We start from the raw sequence: 21,454 nt of genomic DNA, 5'->3' as shown, positions 1-21,454 counted from the left end.
TCCGGAGGGGGTTCGGAAGGGGAGCGCTGTGGCACCCCTTGGCAATAGCTTTGCTTTTGGTCTCTCTCTGGTCAAAGCAGGGCCTTCTTCAAACCTTTTGGGAAGCAGGTCATTGGCCCTCCCTGTGCTCTCATCAGGCTGAGAGGAGGTGGACACTGTCCGTTCCAGCTGGATTTTTGTCCTCTGGGAATTTCTGGGAAGGGTCATTGCCATCCTATCCTGCTCTGGAAGCCCTGAGGACATGGAAGATGTAGAGTTTGACCTTGGAAAAGGCTTTGACGCTTCTTCATTGCCAGCGGGTTTTCCTGCTCGTAAACCCAGCGTCTTTTTAATCAAGCGTGGCGTAAAGAAACCAGTGATGCCCGACCACCCGCCACTGGTGCTTATGCCCCCACCACTGCTGGTACCAGTGCCATCATCACTGTAGACTGTCCTCTGCACAAAGCCCCCACCATAGCACTTGGGTGGCGCCAGGCCCGCGTCCTGCTGCGTAGGAGCAAAGGAGAACCCGTCCACGTGCTGCAAGGAAGCAACAGATGAGAAGTTACCCGTCAGCTCATATTTCTTGTGGGGCTGATTCTCCATCTCCCGGAAAGAACTGCTGCGCTTGGGAGGTGTGGGAGCGTTCCTCTTCTTCATGAAGGAGCTGAAGAAGCCCCCTTTCCTGTCCCGGGTGAAAGTGGTCTCTTTGGCATCCTCCAGCAGGCTGCTGGGTGACTTGTCCCTCTGCTTGCGGGGCAGCGCAGGAGACCCGCTTGCTGGCTGTGTGCTTCGGATGAAACCTAGAGAGAAGAAACAAGGGTGAATGTGCAGGATCGGTGTCCCCTCCCACCTCCCTGTCCTGCAGCGGCCTTCATGGGCCTGGCGTATTTAGCTGCCCCGGACCGGCACAGAGAGACTGAGAGCAGAAGTTAGCACCTTCTATTCTGTGCAAGGCTGCTGAGCTTGTGATTTTTACTTTTTTCCTATTTTTGTGTACGTGCCATGTCTGTTGTCTATGCCGAGGAGACCACTTAGGAAAGAGTTCAGGAGAAAGTGAAGTTGCTCTTTTCTTCCGCTCCATATTCCCTCCCTGCTTTTTTTTTTTTTTTTTGCTCCTTCCCCAAATACCACAAATATAGAAGAAAATTTTTGTGTTGTCAACTTTAGTTTTGAAGCTGTCATTTAAAAAAAGGATTTACTAGAAGCACACTGAGCAAGCTGCAGTGTTTTCTATTTGCTAGTAAATAACTGGGCTGCTGAGGTGGTCAACAGCCCTAATGCCACAGCAGCGAAGAGCACCTTCCCAGGTCACGTTGCTCCGATGTCTTGTTTCTCTGGCAATGACACCGGCAGCCAGCTGTCCCAGAACACACGGCCTCACCGCCACCGCCCCGGGGCTGTACCTGGTGCTGAGCTGGAGGCCGAGTGCTCCACGGCGTCTTGTGTTCCTTCAATGTTCTCCTTGTTCTCCGCCTGTTTCTTCAGTGTTCTAGTCTTGGAGGGAAGCATGGGTAAGCGGGGCAAGTAAGGAACGATGGAGGAGGAGGAGGCTGTTCTTCCAAGCTCCTCTGCTACCTCTGCAAGGGGAAAAAAAACCAACAAAGAGGGAATAGCTGGAACTATTCTGGCAGAGAGACTGGCAGAGGAAAAAGAAACGTGTGTGACGCAAAGAGATACGTGACTGAGAAATATGTGGTTTCCGGATTTTGTCCTCAAATCCGGAGCTATTCAAGGTAAGTGATACACCTTGCGTAACACTGTCAAACTCATTTATCTCTCTATAAATTCAGGAAAAAATGAAAAAGGTAGGGTCTGTACAAGAGGCTGGTAAGAACCCAGCTCTCTCTCCTGGGTTAAGGGCTGCTCAAGAGCTAAAGCCAGCACCAAATACATTTGCCTCTAATGCAGGTGCTCCTGGGATCCCTCAAAAGTTGTGTCCTCTCTGGATCTGGATCTACGCTGCTTTGCCTGAGGCGAAGCACTGCACCTCCCTGTTGGAAATGAAGACTGCAAGTTTCCTTCCCAACACCAACACAAGGTACGTGATTGAAAAACGCCCCACAACCTCCTGGCCGCACCCAGGCTGCGTTACAGGAGCTGTTACAGATCCTCCCTGACAGAGTTCCAGCTGGTGTGTCTTTTCTGTAGCGGGGAAGCGGATGGATCAGCTTCATATTTAATTTAAAAATCCAGATGATGCTGAGACATTTCTGCTGTCTATTATCACGCTTCTCACTGGTATTTACCTCCCAGCTGATTATATTTGGAGCGCTGAGTTGCACAGATTCGCTTCTAGAAGGGGCTAAGTAGAAAAGCCAGAGATTAAGGCAGACTTTTTAAAAACGAAGGCTGGCAGAATAATATTTCATGATCTAATTGCTGCAGTCGGCACGGGGCTGTGAGGTGCACACATCTTTCTGGCAGCATCACTCACTATTTCCGACTCAGTCTGGGAAACAAGAGGCTCCTCTAATAGAGAAGACAATATTCTTTACTGTCACTCTTCGGCATCTGAGTGCTCAAATGAAGCTGTACTGCCCCCTGCGCTGCTTGGTGCCTCAAGTTTATTCAGTGTCTTTCTTTGCAGCAAGAGAATGGATTTACCCACTTATGGGTAAAGAAATTAAGAAAGGGATGAAGCTTCATCACCACCTCCGCTGCTGGCAGATGAGCCTCAAGGCCCCATCTGTGAGACAGAGCACTCTGGGGTTACCCTCCAGTACTCAGAAGTATTTTATTTCAGAAATAAAGATACTGGAGCTCTCACCCTCGGAGATGCTCGAGTCGTGGAACATGGTTTCAAAAGCCTGGTGGGTCTCAGCAAAGGAAGGTCGGTCTGGTGGGTTCCACTTCCAGCCTGCAAGGTGAGAAAGCAGAAAGTCTCAGTGCCTGAAACAGGTAGGAGATAAATTTTTATTCTGTCCAAGGAGGCAGAGAGTACCCGAGCGTTCTCTAGCGTAGTCACACTCCAATCCCTTCATATTCAACAGGCTTTAGAGTCAGTCACAGATAATTCACAGCAGCAGTCAGTCACCACAGCACATCCTAACGGATCTTGAAAGGAAGGCACCACTTCTGAAAACCCCATCTCTCTGCCAACTCTACAGCTTTTCCTGACCTCCCTACCCCTCTTTCTGAGTTTTTTGGCCAAAGGAGAATTCCATGTTTGCTACCCTGGCTGTTTGGACTGAATACATCTAGTCCAGTCAGAGGTAACTGTGTGTGTAAAGTTCAAGGAAACGTTCTGCTCACATGCTTCTCAGCACTGAAATTCAGGTAGAGCCTTTCAGAAGGAGAAGGAGGAGGATGTTTGTGTCCTGTGAGGGAAAGGGGAAGAGAGGGCATTGATCCCAGACGGAGCTTGGAAATGTACGGAAAGGGTATCGTGATGAAAAGGGTAATTTCTGTAGTTAGAACTGTGCACTAGGGAAGGTGTCATGGAAGCATTATCTGTTCGTCTCCCCACAGGGTCTGGAAAGCGACTGGTGGTCTGCTCCCTTTAGGTTGCATTAATAGCACATGAATTCCCTGCTTTGGGGCTTTTGTCAGCTTCCTGCAGGGTCTGGGAAGCAACACCCTACCTCATTGCCCAGCTCCTTTGGTTCATAACTGAAGCTCACCCTGACTTTTTCTATCATGCTGGCGATCAGGCCTCGCTGGAGATGTGGAACGGCCCCGTAAGCCCTGGTTTGTCTGTCTTGCACACTGAGGGTCACACAGGTCACCTACCTGCGTTAGCACCAGGGAGTCCCTTCCCGCCCTGGTCACGCGGACAGGGTCTCTCTGCGCTGAGCTGCCTACCTCACCCGATGGCCTGACATGGTTTGCTGCCCAGGCTCTTCAGCCTTCTGCCCAGGATACTCTCTGATCTTGCGGGACTGAAGGAGATTGGCAGCACTCTTAAACTCTGTTGCTCTCTTCCTGTGGCACGCTGTTATCTTTTGCTCTTTTATTAGTAGATTTTCAGTTTGTTACAGAGTATTAAGGAGCTTTTCATGGCGTGCTTGGAGGATGCATTTTGTGCAACCTTGTCAACTACGCGTCTCTTGCACGGGTGTTTGCAGAGAACTAAATTTCCTTCTAATTGGTGATTCCACAGGAAGAGTCCTACTGACAAAATACCAGTACAGTTGGCCACAAAGTGCTACCTATCTGTACTCAGAGATGACAGGTTTTTGAGAGTGAGTGCCTATACCCTAGAGCCCAGACTCATTTTGCATCAGTAACCAGGTACATCTCAGGCGACAGGGCCTTTTCCACATTAGAGGCCTTAACTACATATTTTCTCCCACCCCTCCCCGGCTTTGGCCCCCAACTGGAAGATGATACTCACATGCCCTCATCAGTTCGTAAACCTTGGGAGGGCACCCCTCTGGCTGTTCCATCCGATAGCCCTTTTCCAGCAGATCATACACCTGAGAGAGGTCGATGCCTGGGTACGGTGACATCCCATAGGTAGCAATTTCCCATAGCAGCACCCCAAAGGCTGCAAAAGGAGGAAAACAAAATTCCTGATCAGAAGTCTGCCCTCCTCCTGGGTTGCTCATTACATCACGGCCTTTTACTGCATTGTTTTCTTGCAGATGTTTCAGGCCAGTCTAGGAGAAGACATTACGTGCTAAAATCGCTATGGATTCATAAAGCTGTAGCCTGGCACGTGAGTGTCTCCTCCCCACATATTTCTGCCCAGGCCAGAAAGCAAGTTACTGTCTAGGCTGGCAAAGAACAACAAAAGGAAGAAGAAAAGACCACTGAGGTTTTCTTACCCCACACATCTGATTTGATGGAAAAGGTGTTATAGGCCAGGCTCTCAGGAGCCGTCCACTTGATTGGGAACTTGGCTCCAGCGTGAGCTGTGTACGTGTCTCCAGTCATAAGTCGACTTAAGCCAAAGTCAGCCACCTTCACCACATGATTTTCTCCAACTAAGCAGTTCCGTGCCGCCAGGTCCCTGTAAGAAGGAACGGAGCACACTCCTTTACTGGAGCAAGAGCAGGGCTTTAGCATACAGCCTGGTGGTTGCCAAGGCTGTCCCTCTTCCTGAGTGCTCTCTTTACACAGCACGTAAAAGCAGGTAAAAGCTTTGCTTTGAACAGTGTCAGAAACTAAGTGGACTTAGGAGCAGTAAGCTAAGTCAGGAATAGCGTTCGTTTTTTAAATTCTACTAAATTTCCAGTAATGATGTGAGTTATGATGAGAAGTTTATGTTTCCTTAGAACAGGATGAGATCAGCAGCTCATCACGTGCTGGTAAACAGCTTTACGTCATGGTTTGATCTGACTGGATTAAAATAGGACTTGGGGTTGACAACGTCTCGCCATCAGAACAGGACACCACCAACTTCCATAGCTGTCAGGCAGCCATGCAGGAGACTGTAGGTCTGCTACGAAAGTCATGGAGAAAAGATGTTGCAAGACACTGTTGAAACCAAAACAGCCAATGGATAAGCGGGTGTGAAACCTAGCTCTGGAAGGAACCTCCCCAAAAGGAGGAATTCCTGGGCCACCAGCTCCGTGTGACTTCACTCACCTGTGAATGAAGTTCTTCTTCTCCAGGTACTCCATAGCAGAGGAGATCTGAGTGGCCATGTAGAGCAGCACGACAGCGCTCACCTCCTCCCGGTTGCATTCCCGCAGATAGTCCAGCAGGTTCCCATAGGGCATGTATTCTGTCACGATGTAAAAGGGCGGCTCCAGGGTACAGACACCTAGCAGTGAGCAGGAGGTAGCAGGTGAACAAAACGTCCCTTTCTTCCCTACCTTACCACTACCTCTGACTCAATATCTGTTTGTCGAGTGACGCATGTTTCTCTGAGAAGTGCAGACTTCCATCCATGAGACCCAGATCAATGTAGCCCAACTTAAAATTCAGTGCTTCTGTCCGTTTATCTGTCCATCCCCTTAGGGGCAGAGAAGAACATGTCTATGGAAGCACTGCTATTCCATATAATGTACGTGTATATAATGTACATGAAGCAGTAGTTCTGTTCTTTGGAGGGTTACAGAATGAAGTATGAGTTATTCTGAACATGTATGATCTACTTTTCTTTCCCTCTCTTCCTTCATAAAGCTAAAGAGTGGCCAACTGGAAGCTGGTACCTGCCAACTGGCCAGATTTGCAGACTGGAAGGTCACAGCAGAGTAATGTAAAGCACTCGCGTGTGCGCTAACCGGGTAATCGATCAGCACGGCAGGACCCGCTGCTCAGCAGCATTCTCACACATTCCCCAGATGACTCCTTGCCTCAGTCACTGCAGTTATGTACGAAGCATGGATCAGCGGTGGAGGAGGGCAACAGGATACTCACGTCAGATCTCTGTGAGCTCCCACCGCACCGCTGCTTAGTGCCTGTTCACACTACTACGCTTACACAGGAGTAAAACACAGCCACGCGGTGCATCAGCAAGAGCAGAAATGCATCTCTCTGATGAGAAATCCTTTAGTCTCCTAACTCCTGGGACCAGACAGGGCTGGGCAGACGCTTCATCTGCCCCCTTTTTTAAATGGGTACGGAAGAGCTGCCATTATTAAAAGCCTCCACATTCTTCACATTTCGCCTTTCATCCTAGGCTTGGCTTGACAGCTTTGCCCCTGACAGCAGCAGAAGCCCAGAGGCAGCTAAACACCGTTAAAGATTTCGGGTGTCTCCTTAAGAATCTTTGCCTGTGTAGCATTAACAGCTATGCAAACTATCTGATAGTGATCATCGTATCGCGCATTTGCCAGTGAGACAACCAGAGCACAGCCAAGCTGTAAAGCCTGCAGACTGCTGCCGTTCGTGCGCTGTTTGATCTGACTTGCATCTCCACTGCCTTGACCTCATGTACTTATTTGGTGATACACAGGGCCCTTTACCACAGCAGTTGCCTGGACTTCTCTAATCAAGGACTGATTTTCCTATTTAGAGCAGCTTCTTCTATAAATATCTCTGATTTCAGAAGTATGAAGAACGGTATTTGTTGTGTTTCCAAGAAAATTTTTTTTCTTTCGCTTTCACTTTTCTTCTAATCTTTGTTCTGTTCCATCAGAAACATCAATCATGGAAAATAATTTCATAAACCTGATTTAACACAGCAGAAAAGGCATCTGACACTGAGAACTGACCCTGCAGTGTGTCTAAGGCCAAGGGTACAAACTAACAGCAGGCTGATACCGCCAACTTACTTACATAATGCAGAGTCGTGCCTCAACAGCAAAGCTGTCTGCTAATGTAAGCGACTGTATTTGATGTTTTATTTAAAACGTCCCTTAGCTCCAATACTACATAAAGGAGTACGCTGTCAAAAATACCACTCCATAAGCTGACCTGATTCCAGAAGTTATATAAATGCAGAAAATCTGCCACTGCTTTTAAACAAGACAGATTTCGTTCTGGTGGAAACTCAAGCAAGAACAGAAGGAGCAAGGGATTTCACTAACCTAGCAACTGCACTAGATTTGGGTGCTTGATCTCCTTCATCACTGCAGCTTCTTTCAAGAACTCCTCCACCTCCATGGTATCCTCCTAGACAAACAGAGACAAAAAAAGGCAAAATTTACCTTCATGACCAAGGTCTGCTTCACGCCACGTTTCTGAGCTGAATATAAATGACACATCCTTATCCTCATTCTGCTGTTTTGGCTTTTAACAAAGCAAAATGTAATGGCCCTGAAAAGCTGCCTGGCTGGCCCGCAGCGCGGCCCAGAGACAGACCTGCAGTACCCAGAAGGCTCTAGGCTTTCCCGTTTGGTAGCTGTCATGGCTCCCCACAAGCAGTTGTGGCTGGTGAGAGGGAGACTCTCAGGATCACTTAGTTCCCCTGCCTAGCTACAAAAATTAAGCTTGAAAGCTCCCGTACTTAGAGGGTATGTAGAATTGTTAATGTTGAAACAGAAGGCTTCGAAAAGGAAGATAAACTGAGAAGCTGAATATTTCCAGTAAGGGAGAAGTTATAGAAGGTATTTCCAACGCCTTTGATTTTTTAAAGTTTCCACAGCTCTGCTGAGGAAAGTGGAATTGGTAAAGATTTCTACAGATCTGACTTGGACATTCCTGCAGGAGCTTGTTGGAATGAAATTCCAAACTGCTTCTAAGCTGCATGCACTGGCGAGAGTCTGACAAGCTTGTTCTGTGAAGCTACTCTCAAGCACAGATTTTATGCAGGTCAGCAGGCTCCATTTTCTGATATTCGCATTGTTAGGAGATGTAATTGAGAACACGACAATTTCCCTACCCTTATCATAAATGGTGACCAAATGAGCAGCGCATAACAAACTGAAAACTCACCTTTAGTGTTTTCACAGCAACCGTGAGATTGTATTTCTTCCAGACACCAACGTACACCTCGCCATACTGCCCTCCCCCAAGTTTGTGCTTCATGGTGATGTCAGTCCGCTCCATCTCCCACTTGTCGTGGATGGGGGACACGCCATAGACAGTGGGCTTATTGCACTTGGGTGCTGGGTAATGCAGAGTTGTCACCAGTCCATCTGCTACCGTTGAGTGATGGTGTACTAGCTCTGCTAGTGTGCTGAAACGGCTTTCTGCTGTCACATAGACCTGTGGAGAACCAACCAGGTATCATCTGCTTAAATGAAGGCAGCTGGAAGCCTTCAGTAACACTGGAAAACAGGTACAGTAGAAAACATTCTAGGAGGTTTAAAAACAAAGGTAAGGGAACCAGACTCAGCCTTTGTTCTCATGTTGTTGGGCAAGCGAACGTTAATCTGGCAGCTAGATACAAGCCACTGCTTGAGAGCAGTGCTGGCACTTTACAGGACCAGACTCTGGAATTCCTGTGGCCAAGCGCAAGGCCAGTTTCTGCATCGCTCAACACATCGTACTGCTCTTTGATCACGGTTTCAAAATGCTGATCAAAACTGCTGAAGGACCAGAGCTCTGCTTGTTCTAGGTGGACCAGCGGAAAACTGCAAGCTGCTTTGCTCCTTAGCTGCTTTCAGCCAGGGTAAGAGCCATCTTCACTCCTCCCCCAGTGCTGTTCAGCGAGTTACCACCGAACTCTTGGCATACGCGTTCTTCTTCATTAATCAACCAGTGGACTCTTTTCTCTCACACACCCCCCTCTGTTAACAGTCTGCAACTTGAGATCCTGTACCACCTCCTAATTGATATCCTTATTTCCTCTCCCACCGCATTATCCAGAGATCCTCACCTTTCCGTCTGAGGTGGTATTGATCCTGTAGTGGTAAACACGTCCTTCGTACCTGAGCGAGATGGACAGCTGCCCTGGGCTGCTCTCGCTTTCACGAACCAGGAAGCTGCCGTTGATGAGGCTGCTCAACAGATACTCTGCTGCACTGCGAGACACTGGCCCATGGTACCATGAATGCTTTTCCAGGCTGTTCACTGGTGTGATGTAGTTGCTCGGTACCCAGCCCTGCCCGTTCTTCGAACGTACCTCGCTCCATTCACCATTCTGGTTATAGCCCAGGACTCGCAACTTCTCACCTGTGACCAGGAAGAAAAAAGGCCACATTAGCCCAGTGCAGTCTATTGGGTCTCATTAAGAGAGAAACTTGCCATCAGCCGACTATGCCTGGGCTTTTAGCTTAACAATAAAAATCTGCAGCCGTGAGATTTTAACTAAACTGCTGTGTATGAAGTATTTTTCCAGGCTTGTTTTGGACAGAATACCAAGGATACTGTTCCCTAGTTTATGGCAGTGTGACTGATGAACTCAAAAAGCTTTCTACAATCCAGTTTTTTAGACTAGAAAGACTTTGTTTTTCTTGGAGGGATAAGCTCTGTCCCCTTCTTGAAGCCTTAAAAGGCACGTGATTTAAAACAGTGCTGCAGCATGTCAGATTCTGATGTACGTAGTGAACAGAAACAGAAAACCTCTGTGAAATTGAAAACGCTGAACTCTGTTATCATCGCTAATGTAAAACTTTTCCTCTGCCCCTCCCCAAAATAGGTGTCTCGCAGGGCTGAGGACCTGGGGAATGGCTGTAGCTGGGCTAGACTGCTGGGCAGTGTCGCACAGACCCATGTCTGTGCTGGGAGAACTGACCGGCAGGTGTCTCTCCAGCACAAGCGAGAGAAAGACTCTCTGCTTGGAATGGTCACGTTAGTCTTCTCTAGCTGCATCCACTCCTGTTCCTTCTAACGGAATGACAGGAGAAGGACTCTACTTTCTGTTCTCTGTCACCGAGTTTTCCACCCAGTAGCTGTTTCGTGGCTCACAGCCTTACCTTTGGTGATGCTGAGTGTGTTGTCGCCGCTTGCTACAAAATCGTAAAGTGCAACAAAGAGATTGGGATCGCTCTCAGTGGCCCCAAGCAGGTTCTCCTTGGAACTCCATCTGATGGCTTCGTTCAGTGCCTGGGGTTCAACATCGCAACCATAGGGGCGGTGCAGGGCCTCTGAGGGAAGAGAAGAGGAACTTACATTGTGTACTCCTGTAAACAGATCAAAACCCAGGGCAGAGCAGAACGAGGCTCCTACTGAGCAACGTGCTCTCCACGGAAAGGGAACACCAGGGCTGCACGTCTCAGCTCAACAGTTTTCGATCCCCTCTGTTGTGATTCTTCATTCTATAGGTCACTTCTAAGAGGAGCTGGAGAAGGTGATTAACTGCCTATAAACTCCCAAGTGCCAAACTATGTATATAAAATCTCTGTTTAATATTTATTATATTATATATATAACACATATATTGAAATGAAAGTGCTTTATTGATTATGTGAAGTAGCGAAGGAAACCTGTAGACGCTGAACTGTTACGTTTTATGTCTTTCTTGTTTCTGTGGCTGCAGCAGATAGCCTGGATGTAAAAAGCAACAAGACAAATACAGGCGAGACAGCCTGGAACAAACGAGATCTACAGCCTGGGACAGTAACTGATTCAGTACTAGCAGGAGTCATGGTGGTCTGTAATACATTTCAAGATGGTGTAAATAGCAGGTGGAAAACTGACCGGGACAGACAATAGTACGGGTGGTGCCAGGTACTGAGCAGCAGCGTTCACGAACACCCAGGCAGTGCTGCGCTGCTGTTTCAAAGAGCCGCTGATGCACGGGACTGAGGGGAGGAATCAGACTTAGTTTATAGAGGAAAGTCCCCGTGGGTCCTGTGATGATGAAAAATGATCTAAATGCACAGGGTTTAGGGAAAAACTGTAGTGAAAAGCAAAACTGTCTGAACCCTTCGTGGTAGTGCTACGCCAAGACCATCACTGGCTTCCTAACCCACAGAGGTTTTCCAGAATAAAATTCAGTATTAAGACAAGAGAAAGAGCAATGACGTAGTTTCATAGAAGTGGGCTGCTCAAGGGGGCAAACAAGTATGGAGATGTAATAAATATCTTCTCTGATGGCACAACTGACATAAGTTCCCATCCCAGAATGTATTTCCAAATTCTCTTGTTGAACTTCCTTATGGAAATCTATGCTGTCAAGAGATTTCATTAAATTTCATGAAACGTAAAAAAGTCCTCTTTAAAAAATCTGAGGCTTTCTTTGCTTTACAATCGTCGCTTTGGCCCATTTCTGAGCGGCTGAGAAGTCAGGTTCAGCGTGTACGTGTAACTGCCCCCTTCCCTGCGCTCCCCTGAGATTCACGTTTGTGAGCATAGTCTCCGAGGCACTTTAAAAGATAACAAGCTCAAATGCAGTACAGGACGGGAAATCTGGGAAGTTAGCAAGACACAAAACAGGAAGAGGCCTGTACCACATAACAGGCAAACATATGCCAAATCTGTGTCACAGGACAGAGCTCAAGCCTGGAAAACGAGGGCGTAGGGGGATTCCCAGCATCTACATGCCATTTTTCAACTGTATTATAGGTATACGAGAAAGTAAATGGCTGAGGTTTGTTCTGTTTTGTTGTTAAACACGAAGCTAAGTGGCTTTTGACTGTATTTCTGGTAATTATTCAGAGGTATACTGCTTGCACAACCTGCTCATATTGCAGCCACCCAACAACCTACCTGCCGAGCCTTGCCAAAGTAGCCCTCTGTAAGGTTCTCCTAGCAAGAACGGAAGTGACTAGAGATTAATGTCACTTCTTTGATTTCACTATCTATCTGCCGATGCAATATTTACATAACCTTCTCATTCCTAACTATCACCTGCAAATTGTTTTACAATCTACTAACCCATCAGACTGGGTGCTGTCATGGAAAAGAGCCAGCTCAGCATGACTGCCAGCAGCCCACTCGGAATTTTTCAGGGCCGGGTGCGTGCAAATGCATGGCCAGTTGTTAAGCACCAGGAAAGAATACCAGTTCCTAAATCCAGCTCTCTTTACGGAGTAAAAATACATATTTAACTCCTACAGTGAGTTGTGTTAGAGAGAGTGTTTCAGTGCTTTATCAAATGTGCTATACAAGAAATCTGAGTTATGCCTCTCTGCTAAGGAGCAGTCACAGAAGTAGGCAAGTGTTTCTGCAAAATGTCCAACCTTTTGGCTCCAAAATACCTAAATAGTGTTTAGATAACTTCTTGTACCTGCTGAAATGTGAAAGGCTTTAAACAAAAACAAACTAGTTGTTTTATATCAAAGCACACTTTTAAGTTGCTTTCTTTCTCAAGTCGGAAAAGCTCATGAACTGAGCATCTACATATTCTTAACACCCACTTTCTGTACAAAAAAAAGCTGGCAGAAGTTAATGTTTGATGAGCAGCTTCAGTCACTTAGCTGCAGTGCTTACCGAAAAACAGTATTAGCTAAAAATCAAATGCTTTTAAGAGTTCAAGTCTCACTAACTCCACTGTCATTTTTACAGTGACTTGGATGCTTAAGGAACTGTAAAGGTTACCCGGTATCTACTAAAGAGGAATTTACCAGGACATAAAAGTACCTATTGCTGCTTATTATTATATAACAATCTGTGCGGCTCAGTCTGGTGAGGGACCTGTACCATCCAAAACGTAAGGACCTGGAAGGTCGGGGAAACTTGATAATCGCGCAGACCTCATTAAGGAAGCTAAGGTAGCCAAAGAATATCACAGATAATACCCCTCCACCTGAGCAGTCTGCAAGCTCTGCTCATACCAAGAGTAAGGAAATGAGCTGCGAAGTTCCATTTTATATCAGCTCCTTTTAAAGGCTAACCATAAATCATGTATTACCACTTTCATTTCCCATACAATGGAAAACTTACATCACCACGTACTGCACAAGTAATATACAGTCCTGCAAGGTTACGCTTCATTCATCTCCTTCCTTTTCTTTATTCCCACTATACAACTTGCTTTTCTCCGGATATGAATGCTTTTCCTATTCAGACAGCACGTAAGGGGTGCGTTGTTCCCCACCCCGTGCTGCCAACACTGCAATTACCAGCTTCTTTGGTCTGAGAGCAGGAGGTAGCACAGGCAAAATCCTAAATTTTAGTCACATCAAGTGCTGAAGTGGTCTCTATGTCTGAAATACTAAAACTGTGTAACTGCTCCTAAAAACGAAGCATTTCAATAATCCTAACACCCAGATAAAACCAGCCAATCTCAGTCCTGCCTGTGGCTGGTCTCGTACTACAAGAACAAAGATAGACCTGAAAGAACTAGAGAAAAGGGACAGCACGGCGTTCCACCCCTCAGCAACATACCTGTGAACTTCAGGCCAGGCTCAGAGGCTTCCTCGCCAAGGCAGCAGAGCAGCTTGCCCTCCGTGCTGTAGCTGCTGGGTGGGAAAAGGACCGTCCCCACAATCATGCTGTGCTTCGCAGCAAGCAGAAGAGGCGGCTTGACCTGAGAAGTCCTGGGCTGCCCCAGCCAGCACAAAAACGCCACCACGTGCAGACGACTGCTGCTCGCAAGGCTGGTGGCCAGTGGAAAAGGAAGTGCTGCCAAGCCGGCAAAGGAAAAACTGGGAAAACCAAGTTGCGGCTTAACGTGGTTATTAGCTGGAAGTGAGGGTGGAGCTTCCCAGGGAACGCTGAACCGTCCAGTGGAGACTGGACTGCAAGTTGAAACAATTTTGAGATGAGCTATGAAGACGCAGTTTTGTTCTGCTAAGAGTTGGGCAACAAAGTGTTTGGGAAGAAAGCAAACAGTTTCCTTGGAGAAATTCCTTTGTACAAATTACAAACCAGATCACCCAATAAGGGACCGCCCAGATTAATTCATTTTTCCACTCCACATAGCATTGCTGGAGCACTATTTACATGAATCAACAGGAAACACCCAGCCTGAGCCACCTATTTGCTGACTTAACAAGGCTCAGGACAGCTCTCCAAAAGGGCACCATCAAATTACCCCTCAAAAAATATAAGATTTGTTGGATGAATCCTTTAAAAGCCGTGCTAGCAAAGGCTGCGTGGTTTGTAGCAGGACAACCTTCTCCTGACATGGGCAAGGAAGGGTTAAAGAAGAAGTCATCACCTGGCAGTCACACCTGGGAGGGGGGGTGGGCCTGCAGGGAGGGATAAAAGGAAGAGGGGAAAGGGAAGTCAGTGAGTTGGGCTTTGTAGGGGGAGAGATAAGCTGTTGCAGCCCACCAAGAAACAGCAGTGTTTCTATAACCTGTGAACTCCACTGTTCCGTGAGTGAGGCAGCTGCACCGTGTGATGGGGACTCAGGTCAGGCTGAAGGTAAGAAATGAGCAACCTGGCTTATTCCAAATGTTTGGGCTTTGTAAGGCTGTGGCTGTGGAAAAGGCTATATAAAACTGTGGGTGTGCTGTGGTGAGGAGGACCTGCTTTTGCTTATATGGCCTGTGGCATGAGTTACTTCCCCTGCCACTGTGACCTGATGGATGTGGAAAAATTAACCAAAGAAAATACCTTAGGATACCTGTATGCTGTTGTCTTCCTTAAGTTCTGACAAGTGGGTGCCCTCCTTTCCTCCTCCTCCAAAGCCAAGCTCAGTGAATCCTGCAACATGCTACCTAGCAGAGGCTGAGAATCTCTGGCATCCTCCAGGCTTTCTTTTCCTCTTTGTTTTTGCCTCTTGCAATTAGTTTTCTCCCCTCTCTTATGTGCTGTGAGTGCTCTTAATTACCCTCGTATTTGTACTAACCTTTGTGTATCTGTCAATAAACAAAGAATAAGCAGAATTTGTAGGGGAAGACAGCATAGCCTCAGAATCATGAGGATGAAAGTTGTGACAAACAACCTTTTCAGGTGGCTCTGAAACGGTACGAGGAAATGGTAAGCTACATGTGAACTTGTCACTAAATTAGCCTTAGCTGTAATAGTTAAGAAGGTTAATGACCAATTTACTTGTTAGTTAAAATACAACAGTATTGGTACCTGTGGAACAAAGGAGCATAAGCAGAAAGTTAGGCTGGATTAGTAATGGAACTTGCCTAAGGGCTGGTGGGTCTGTTAATGAGCCCCTGGATGGGAATCCGGTGGTGGCCAGCACTGGCATTAAAGGCGAGGAACGTTTTGGCTGTAAGCTCCCTGTGACAGGGCAATGCTGTGTCTGCACCCTCCTGGAGGTGTTTCTCAGGGGCAAGGACGTGGGGTGTCCCTGCACAGTGCATTGCAACTCATGGGGTCCTGGGAAATGCACCCAGGCAGAACAAAATCAGGCACCTTTCTACCTTCTAGAGGAGTGTTCTTTTTTTCACAGCTGCTTTTCCTAGATAGCTGCTCTATGCTGAGGGCCATCACCTTGACATCTGCATCCTGTTCCTATCTCTTCTCTGTAAGTGCATGATATAAAATCTTAATTCTGTATAATCAGCTTCCTCAGTGGAAGAATCCACCTTCTAGGCAGAGCAGCTCTTCCCTGCTCTTTACACTATTCCCTGCACTGCCCCTCAAAGTCGTTTCCTGAGAGTGGTTATCCTTCCTGTATAGCTTAAATCATTCACTTCCAAGCGTTTCTCTAGTTCTTTCAGCAGTGGGAAAAAGTTGAATATAAGGAAATCCTGCTGACTGTGCTACTTGGAAATGTGCAGTTCAGGGAGCTTCTAAAAAATTCCTTATACTCTGAATTAAACTGTCAATTATTTCTCTTGAACAAAGAACGTGTCGATGGAACTAAAGCTCTGAAAAGGGTTTGGTGGTGTTGGCAGCAGGTCAAAGTGACTGGTTTGCCAATGGAAGGGAGCGAGACAAAGGATTACACGGTCAATACTGGTTGTTGCATACAGACTTGATCTGATCTCTTAGCGCTACATCAAAAATCGTGGGTGGGTGTAGATACACATACATGGTGGTGTCTTCTCATGTGCCCCTTTTTCACAAAGGGATGCTTGAATACAAGGCCACCAAGGTCCCCATGGCACAGGCTGCAACCTTCCCTTTATTTTCACTTTGAGTTTTTGAACTAAATACCAGCATAAATACTCATTACACTGTTTTATACACAGACTCATTTTACATGCTTGCTTTTAAGACTAGCAAAGAATAGGCCTTGGTCAGCTGAGAGCAGAGAAAGTAGACCATCAAGTAACTAACAATGCAAGAATAACTGGTGTTTTCCCCAGCATCTTCACGTGTCCCTTCACATCACTAGACCTCGGGATCTTTAACCAGCTTGTTTGTGGGAGGATTTCTGCCTTAATGAATACACGGAAACAAAATTGATAACACAGCAGCAAGTGGGTTTCCTATTTTGCTGACACAATTGGAATGGTATCAAGTTCTACAGTAGCTTGTTTCTGAAGCCAAGTCTCAGAACTTCCTATGAACCAAAAATACTCAAGGCAAAGCATGTACTAAAAAGCAAACCAGTGCTGAACAGGCCAAGTTCCTGCTGTCTAATAACGCGGTAGCATCGAAGCAGACCCATGAACTTTCTTTGCCCTACGCCAGACTTCAGCCCTTACCTAAACAGACCACCTAGTCTTTCTGCTGACATATGTGGCCATGAAAAACACCAGTTTAAAAGGGTCAGACAGCTCACATACGGCCTTGGTAAAAAGCAGGCAACCCAACTAAATGCTGTTCCTAGGTGTTCCTCTCCTGCAAGCAACCAGACTCTTAATAACGCGGTTTGCTTGAGCTAAGCACAGATCCATAGTTAGCCTTTGGGCCTCCCACAGAGTGCTGCAAGGCTTAAGTACTGTAAACAACCCACTGAATAAAGCCAAGAAATACAGCCCCAAGCCAAGAATTTGGGATGGGCAAGGAATAGGTTTCTATTTATGGTACCAGGCTGGGAGAGACAGAAGGGAGGAGACTTTAGAGTCAGTGACAAAGTTGCATCATGGACAGCTTGCATCATATAAAAAGAAATCTTTCAAGCCAAGTTGGTAGCACAGACTTGTCTCAATCATCTAAATATATCTGAAATAGGAAAGGTTAATACAAGTGATATTTAGTATCAGAGGGAAAAACACATAGAGAAACCTAAAAGTTTTCCATACACCTTGCCACTTAGGAGCAGATTTAGTTTGCAACACGATAAACTGCTGCATATGATATTCCCCTGCAATTATTTAATGGTTGAAGTGGTGGGTCTTTACCTAGAGGATTTGCTTTTTGGCCAGCTAGATATAAAAATCCAAAGGAAGACAATGTTTGGATTTTTGATGTTGCTGAATTTTAATTGGTAGGAGAGACAAAATGATCTCAACTGGTTTAGTTACACTGATGTATGAAGAATTCGATGTTGTCTGTCCACCTGAACATTACAAGAGGGAGCTGTGTTTAGGACTTTAGAAACCCAGACAAACCGATGCTGACAGAAGAAACTGACTGACTTGCTTCACTAGTTCCAGTGATTCCAGGGAGAGCCCTTTGTTATTAATGCTATCAAACACAGAGGTGTCCCTCAGCCCGTTTCTTTGCTCAGATGTCAGCGGCACACGTGCATATCATTTCTCAGCCTAATGCAGCACTCCCCTATCCTTCCTCAACTCAATTCTGGTACAGAAGTATCTTTTTGGCGCAGAATCCTGCATGAAATAAATCAAGCTTAAACTGCAAAGTATTCATTTGAAAAATCTTCATGCATGGCTGGAAGCGACCAAACCTTCTACTGAAGCATTTAGTAGCATTGTGTTTTAAGAGGGAACTTCAAAGTAGATGAGGTATCTTCAGTACAAACACTGCTAACTCAACAGACTGGCTCTCATCGCCTCTGATTTCCTGTCCTTGCAGAACTCTGGCAGGAAAGTCACTCTGGGATGCAGGTAGCAAAATTATGCAGGTTTTTAGATGCATTTAAAGAACACTTTAAGGTGAGAAACTCATGGGAGCACAAGACAGCTGGACCTAACTGCCATTAAAAGGTGCAACAGATGTTTCTTGTCACAGATACTAGGACCTGTCAGAAGCCCCAGAATCCACTGAAAGTACTGGTATGACTCCTTTGAACATGCCTCTGGGTGAGGAACGAAAAGCCAACAGCACAACAGATAATAAGAGAAGCACTTTCCTGAAGTGAGAGATTTTAATGCAATTAAAATGATATTCAAAAAGCTACAACTGTAACCTCTCTTCAAAATCCTGAATACTGTATCAAAGTATTTGTTACCTTAATTCCTAAGGATGTATAAAGCTAGTCAGCTTTGCAATTGCTGGTATCTAGAAACAAGCAGAGATGCCGATTCTAGATGCTCTGTATTACGTACCTCTTTCCATCGAGTACCAAGGTGATGAAGTTCCAGTCTTTGCTCCTTTGAATCCTGCCTATAGTGGACAGTAACTACTCCCACAATGACAATTTTGGGGACAGGAGTGCTACGAAGGGAGCCTGGGTTTCAAAGATAACTGGGAAACTGCAGCAGATCAAAAGTCTGTTTGACACTCTTCCCCTGTTGTGGTAAGTTCCAGTAAACCTCTCCAGGAGGAAGGGTAAGGAAGATTAGGTCACCCAGTCCTTCTCCAGGAAAGGTGGGATGGCCAAACATTGTGACAGCTTACAGCAAGTCATTCAGCACTATTTTTTTAATCAGTATTTTGGGAGAGAAGTTGCTTAATGTGGATTACGCTTCACCCCAACAGAATCCCTGAGGAGTCACTAATACTGGCCAGATCAAATTCAAGAGATTTTCTACTTCTAAGCAAATCAAATGAAGAGCTATACACTCACAGTGTGAAGACAAATATTTGAAGAGCTCTTCTGCAAAACGACTACTTGAAAAATCATGGCTCAACTGACCCCCAAGTAAGCCAAAATATCTACACTAAAGAAGTTCAAGCTGGTGAGAGGTTATTTTGTACTACCTGATCAGACCTTTCAGTTAACATACATGTCCAAGCTGCTTCCCAAGTGACATAATTACCTCTTATCAGAAGTCTTACAGTATTAGGTGCTCTCCTTAGACTCAGCACCTGAACAATAACCACATGAAACTGTTTCTCAGCTGGCTTTTTGAAACTTCTTTTTAGCCTCTCTAGTTTAGAGGGAAAACTTGGAATGAGAGGGCAGAGACCAACTCAGTGACTTGCAATCTCAGGAGTGAAAGAAAGCATCAACCTAACAGCCCAAATTTGGGCTGATGTCACATTGTTGAGGCCCAAGTAATTATTTTGGCAAGTGCCTTGGACAGGCAGCACTGCTTACCTTTTGGAGGATATTCGGAGGGCAGAGCTGATAGAGCTTCAGTTTCCAGTACATGAGTTTAATTTTTTTAAAGGAATCCCAAAAAGCTCGTTAGCACAGATGTGACTTCTCAGTTCCATCCACCCACACTGAATATGCAGCAACTGCCAAAGCTACACAGTACTTCTGTTTTTAAAAAAATTCTCTAGCTAAAAATAAATCACAAAACTGTCAATCTCACTTGTCAGCAAACCCATATGCTGCTCAAGCCATTGTCCACGACATTTTCTTCTCTTGACAAAGAATTCCTTTTTAAAATATTTACTCCATTTGACTAAAATACTCTTGGGATCTTGCCTCCTTTGAAATATATTTATCTTAGGAAATAAACCAGCGTTTCCTTTCCTCCAAGAAAAGCTGAGCTTTACCACAAATACTTGCCCAAAAATCGCATGCTGTCTTGTTAACTTCAGAACCAGGGAAAAATCTTAATGTGGATGTTTGTCGGGAGGTGCCCAGAGTCTGACAGTCAGCTGAGCCCTGGCTGAGGGAGGCTGAGCTGTGTGACTCCTTCTCAGTCCTAGGGGCTGACGAGCTCTTGTGGGGGAAGAGTGAGCATGCACGTATGAAGTCAGAGGAACACATCCATTGCACTAAACTTAGCTGCTGACTGCTGGTGCCGCTTCCCGTTGGCGAAGCCCAGACACTTGTCATTGGCTCCGTGGACCAGACAAGGGGCTCCATTCACCAGCAGAGCTTTCAACAGCTGCCAAATAACCAAGGTAACACAAACCCCAGCCTCGGCAGAAGGAGAATTCCTAGCGCAGCGCCCACAGCTCTGCAGCTTCAGGCTGTGTCACTACATTTGCTGTTTCAAATCCAACAGCAGCGTTTAGCCCTTGTGTGTCTCAGTTCAGTATTATGACAAGAATGTACTCGTTGAAATCACCCTTCTAGAAACTCCTTTCTGGGTGAGGGCAGAATTAACACAGCTTTGAAGGAAAAGAAGCTACAGTAAGACTAAGTTCAATACTCCTCAAAGTAATCAAAGCTACAAACAAGTCACTGTTTGACTTGCTGGTGTAGTAAAATCAGTTTTATTACAGAGAAAGGTAACTAAATGAATAGACAAAGATCAATAAGTTAAGTGATTCTGGACTGAAAATGCTTATGTAATTTAGTAGGTTTGTGATGGGTGCTATTCAGTAGATCTGATATATTTGGATGGAATAATTAAAAAAAGTGTTTTAAAAATAATTGAAGAGTGGTAAGACTAGCCAATACATTCAGCTTGAAGGAATACTATGCAGCTAAGATACAAACACATATTTTACATACGACTGCTGCTGTACAGGTAGCGTCTCCTGTAAAGTTAGGTTTTGTTTGAGACTTTTTTAGGCAGAACACTTCATGTCAAAAGCAAGTCAGCTAGCTGACAGCTGGGATTCTTCAGGCACATAACAACTGTACTGGGTTGCTTACAGCCCAGCATCCTGCTGCTACCTTTGCCAACGGAAGCTGCCTAGGAAAAGGGTAACAATATTATCCCAGCACTTTCCAAGCCTCCAGCACGTTGTGGCTGTGCTGTTGCAGTTAAACTTCCCAACAGGCTGCTTCCCTTATCTTGTCCAGTTCCCGTCTGAAGTAACACAAACTGAACTCATCACATAAACAATACCCGGCTGCGATGTTACCACGAGTTCAGCTGTGGAACAAAGAACAGGCTCTTGCTTGTTTTGAACAGGCCATCTGCTACCTTCATTTGATGATCCTCAGTCTCTAGGGGCAAACTGTGAATGACCATACCTCTTCATGCTTTCCCTGCCACTTGTGACCTTTTTACAGTTCTTTTTCTCATTTTAACTCAAGCATCTCACTTCCAGGATGAAAAGTCTGTCTTATGCAGTCTGATGTTATTATCTTTGGTCTCTTTAAACAGTCCTTTGAGTGTTTACTAGCTCAACCATACACCCTTCCAGATAACCAGCTCAGAATTAAACACAGTGTTCAAAGCATAGCTTTGTACAGTGGCAGAACTATATATTTTTCTGGACTGTAATTCCAAATGATGTCCTGATACTGTCTTATTAC

General features: G+C 45.7%; 1 protein-coding gene across 1 annotated transcript in view; it reads right to left on the bottom strand.

The window, feature by feature from the left end:
- The window catches only part of ABL2 (ABL proto-oncogene 2, non-receptor tyrosine kinase), a 14,788-nt gene extending 1,155 nt beyond the window's left edge, over positions 1 to 13,633 (bottom strand). Inside the window, exons 1-11 of the mRNA XM_010141225.1 lie at positions 13,528 to 13,633; positions 10,173 to 10,343; positions 9,134 to 9,429; positions 8,248 to 8,520; positions 7,401 to 7,485; positions 5,512 to 5,689; positions 4,749 to 4,933; positions 4,316 to 4,468; positions 2,750 to 2,839; positions 1,386 to 1,559; positions 2 to 782 (exon numbers count right to left, since the gene is read on the bottom strand). Coding sequence (XP_010139527.1) covers positions 2 to 782; positions 1,386 to 1,559; positions 2,750 to 2,839; positions 4,316 to 4,468; positions 4,749 to 4,933; positions 5,512 to 5,689; positions 7,401 to 7,485; positions 8,248 to 8,520; positions 9,134 to 9,429; positions 10,173 to 10,343; positions 13,528 to 13,633 — 2,492 coding nt within the window. The remainder of the gene's footprint in view (position 1; positions 783 to 1,385; positions 1,560 to 2,749; positions 2,840 to 4,315; positions 4,469 to 4,748; positions 4,934 to 5,511; positions 5,690 to 7,400; positions 7,486 to 8,247; positions 8,521 to 9,133; positions 9,430 to 10,172; positions 10,344 to 13,527) is intronic.
- Between the last annotated feature and the right edge of the window lie 7,821 nt (positions 13,634 to 21,454).

The sequence above is a fragment of the Buceros rhinoceros genome, unplaced genomic scaffold, assembly GCF_000710305.1.
Source record: "Buceros rhinoceros silvestris isolate BGI_N320 unplaced genomic scaffold, ASM71030v1 scaffold28508, whole genome shotgun sequence".
NCBI classification, from domain to species: Eukaryota; Metazoa; Chordata; class Aves; order Bucerotiformes; family Bucerotidae; genus Buceros; species Buceros rhinoceros.
This window is presented reverse-complemented; position numbering and strand designations above follow the sequence as displayed.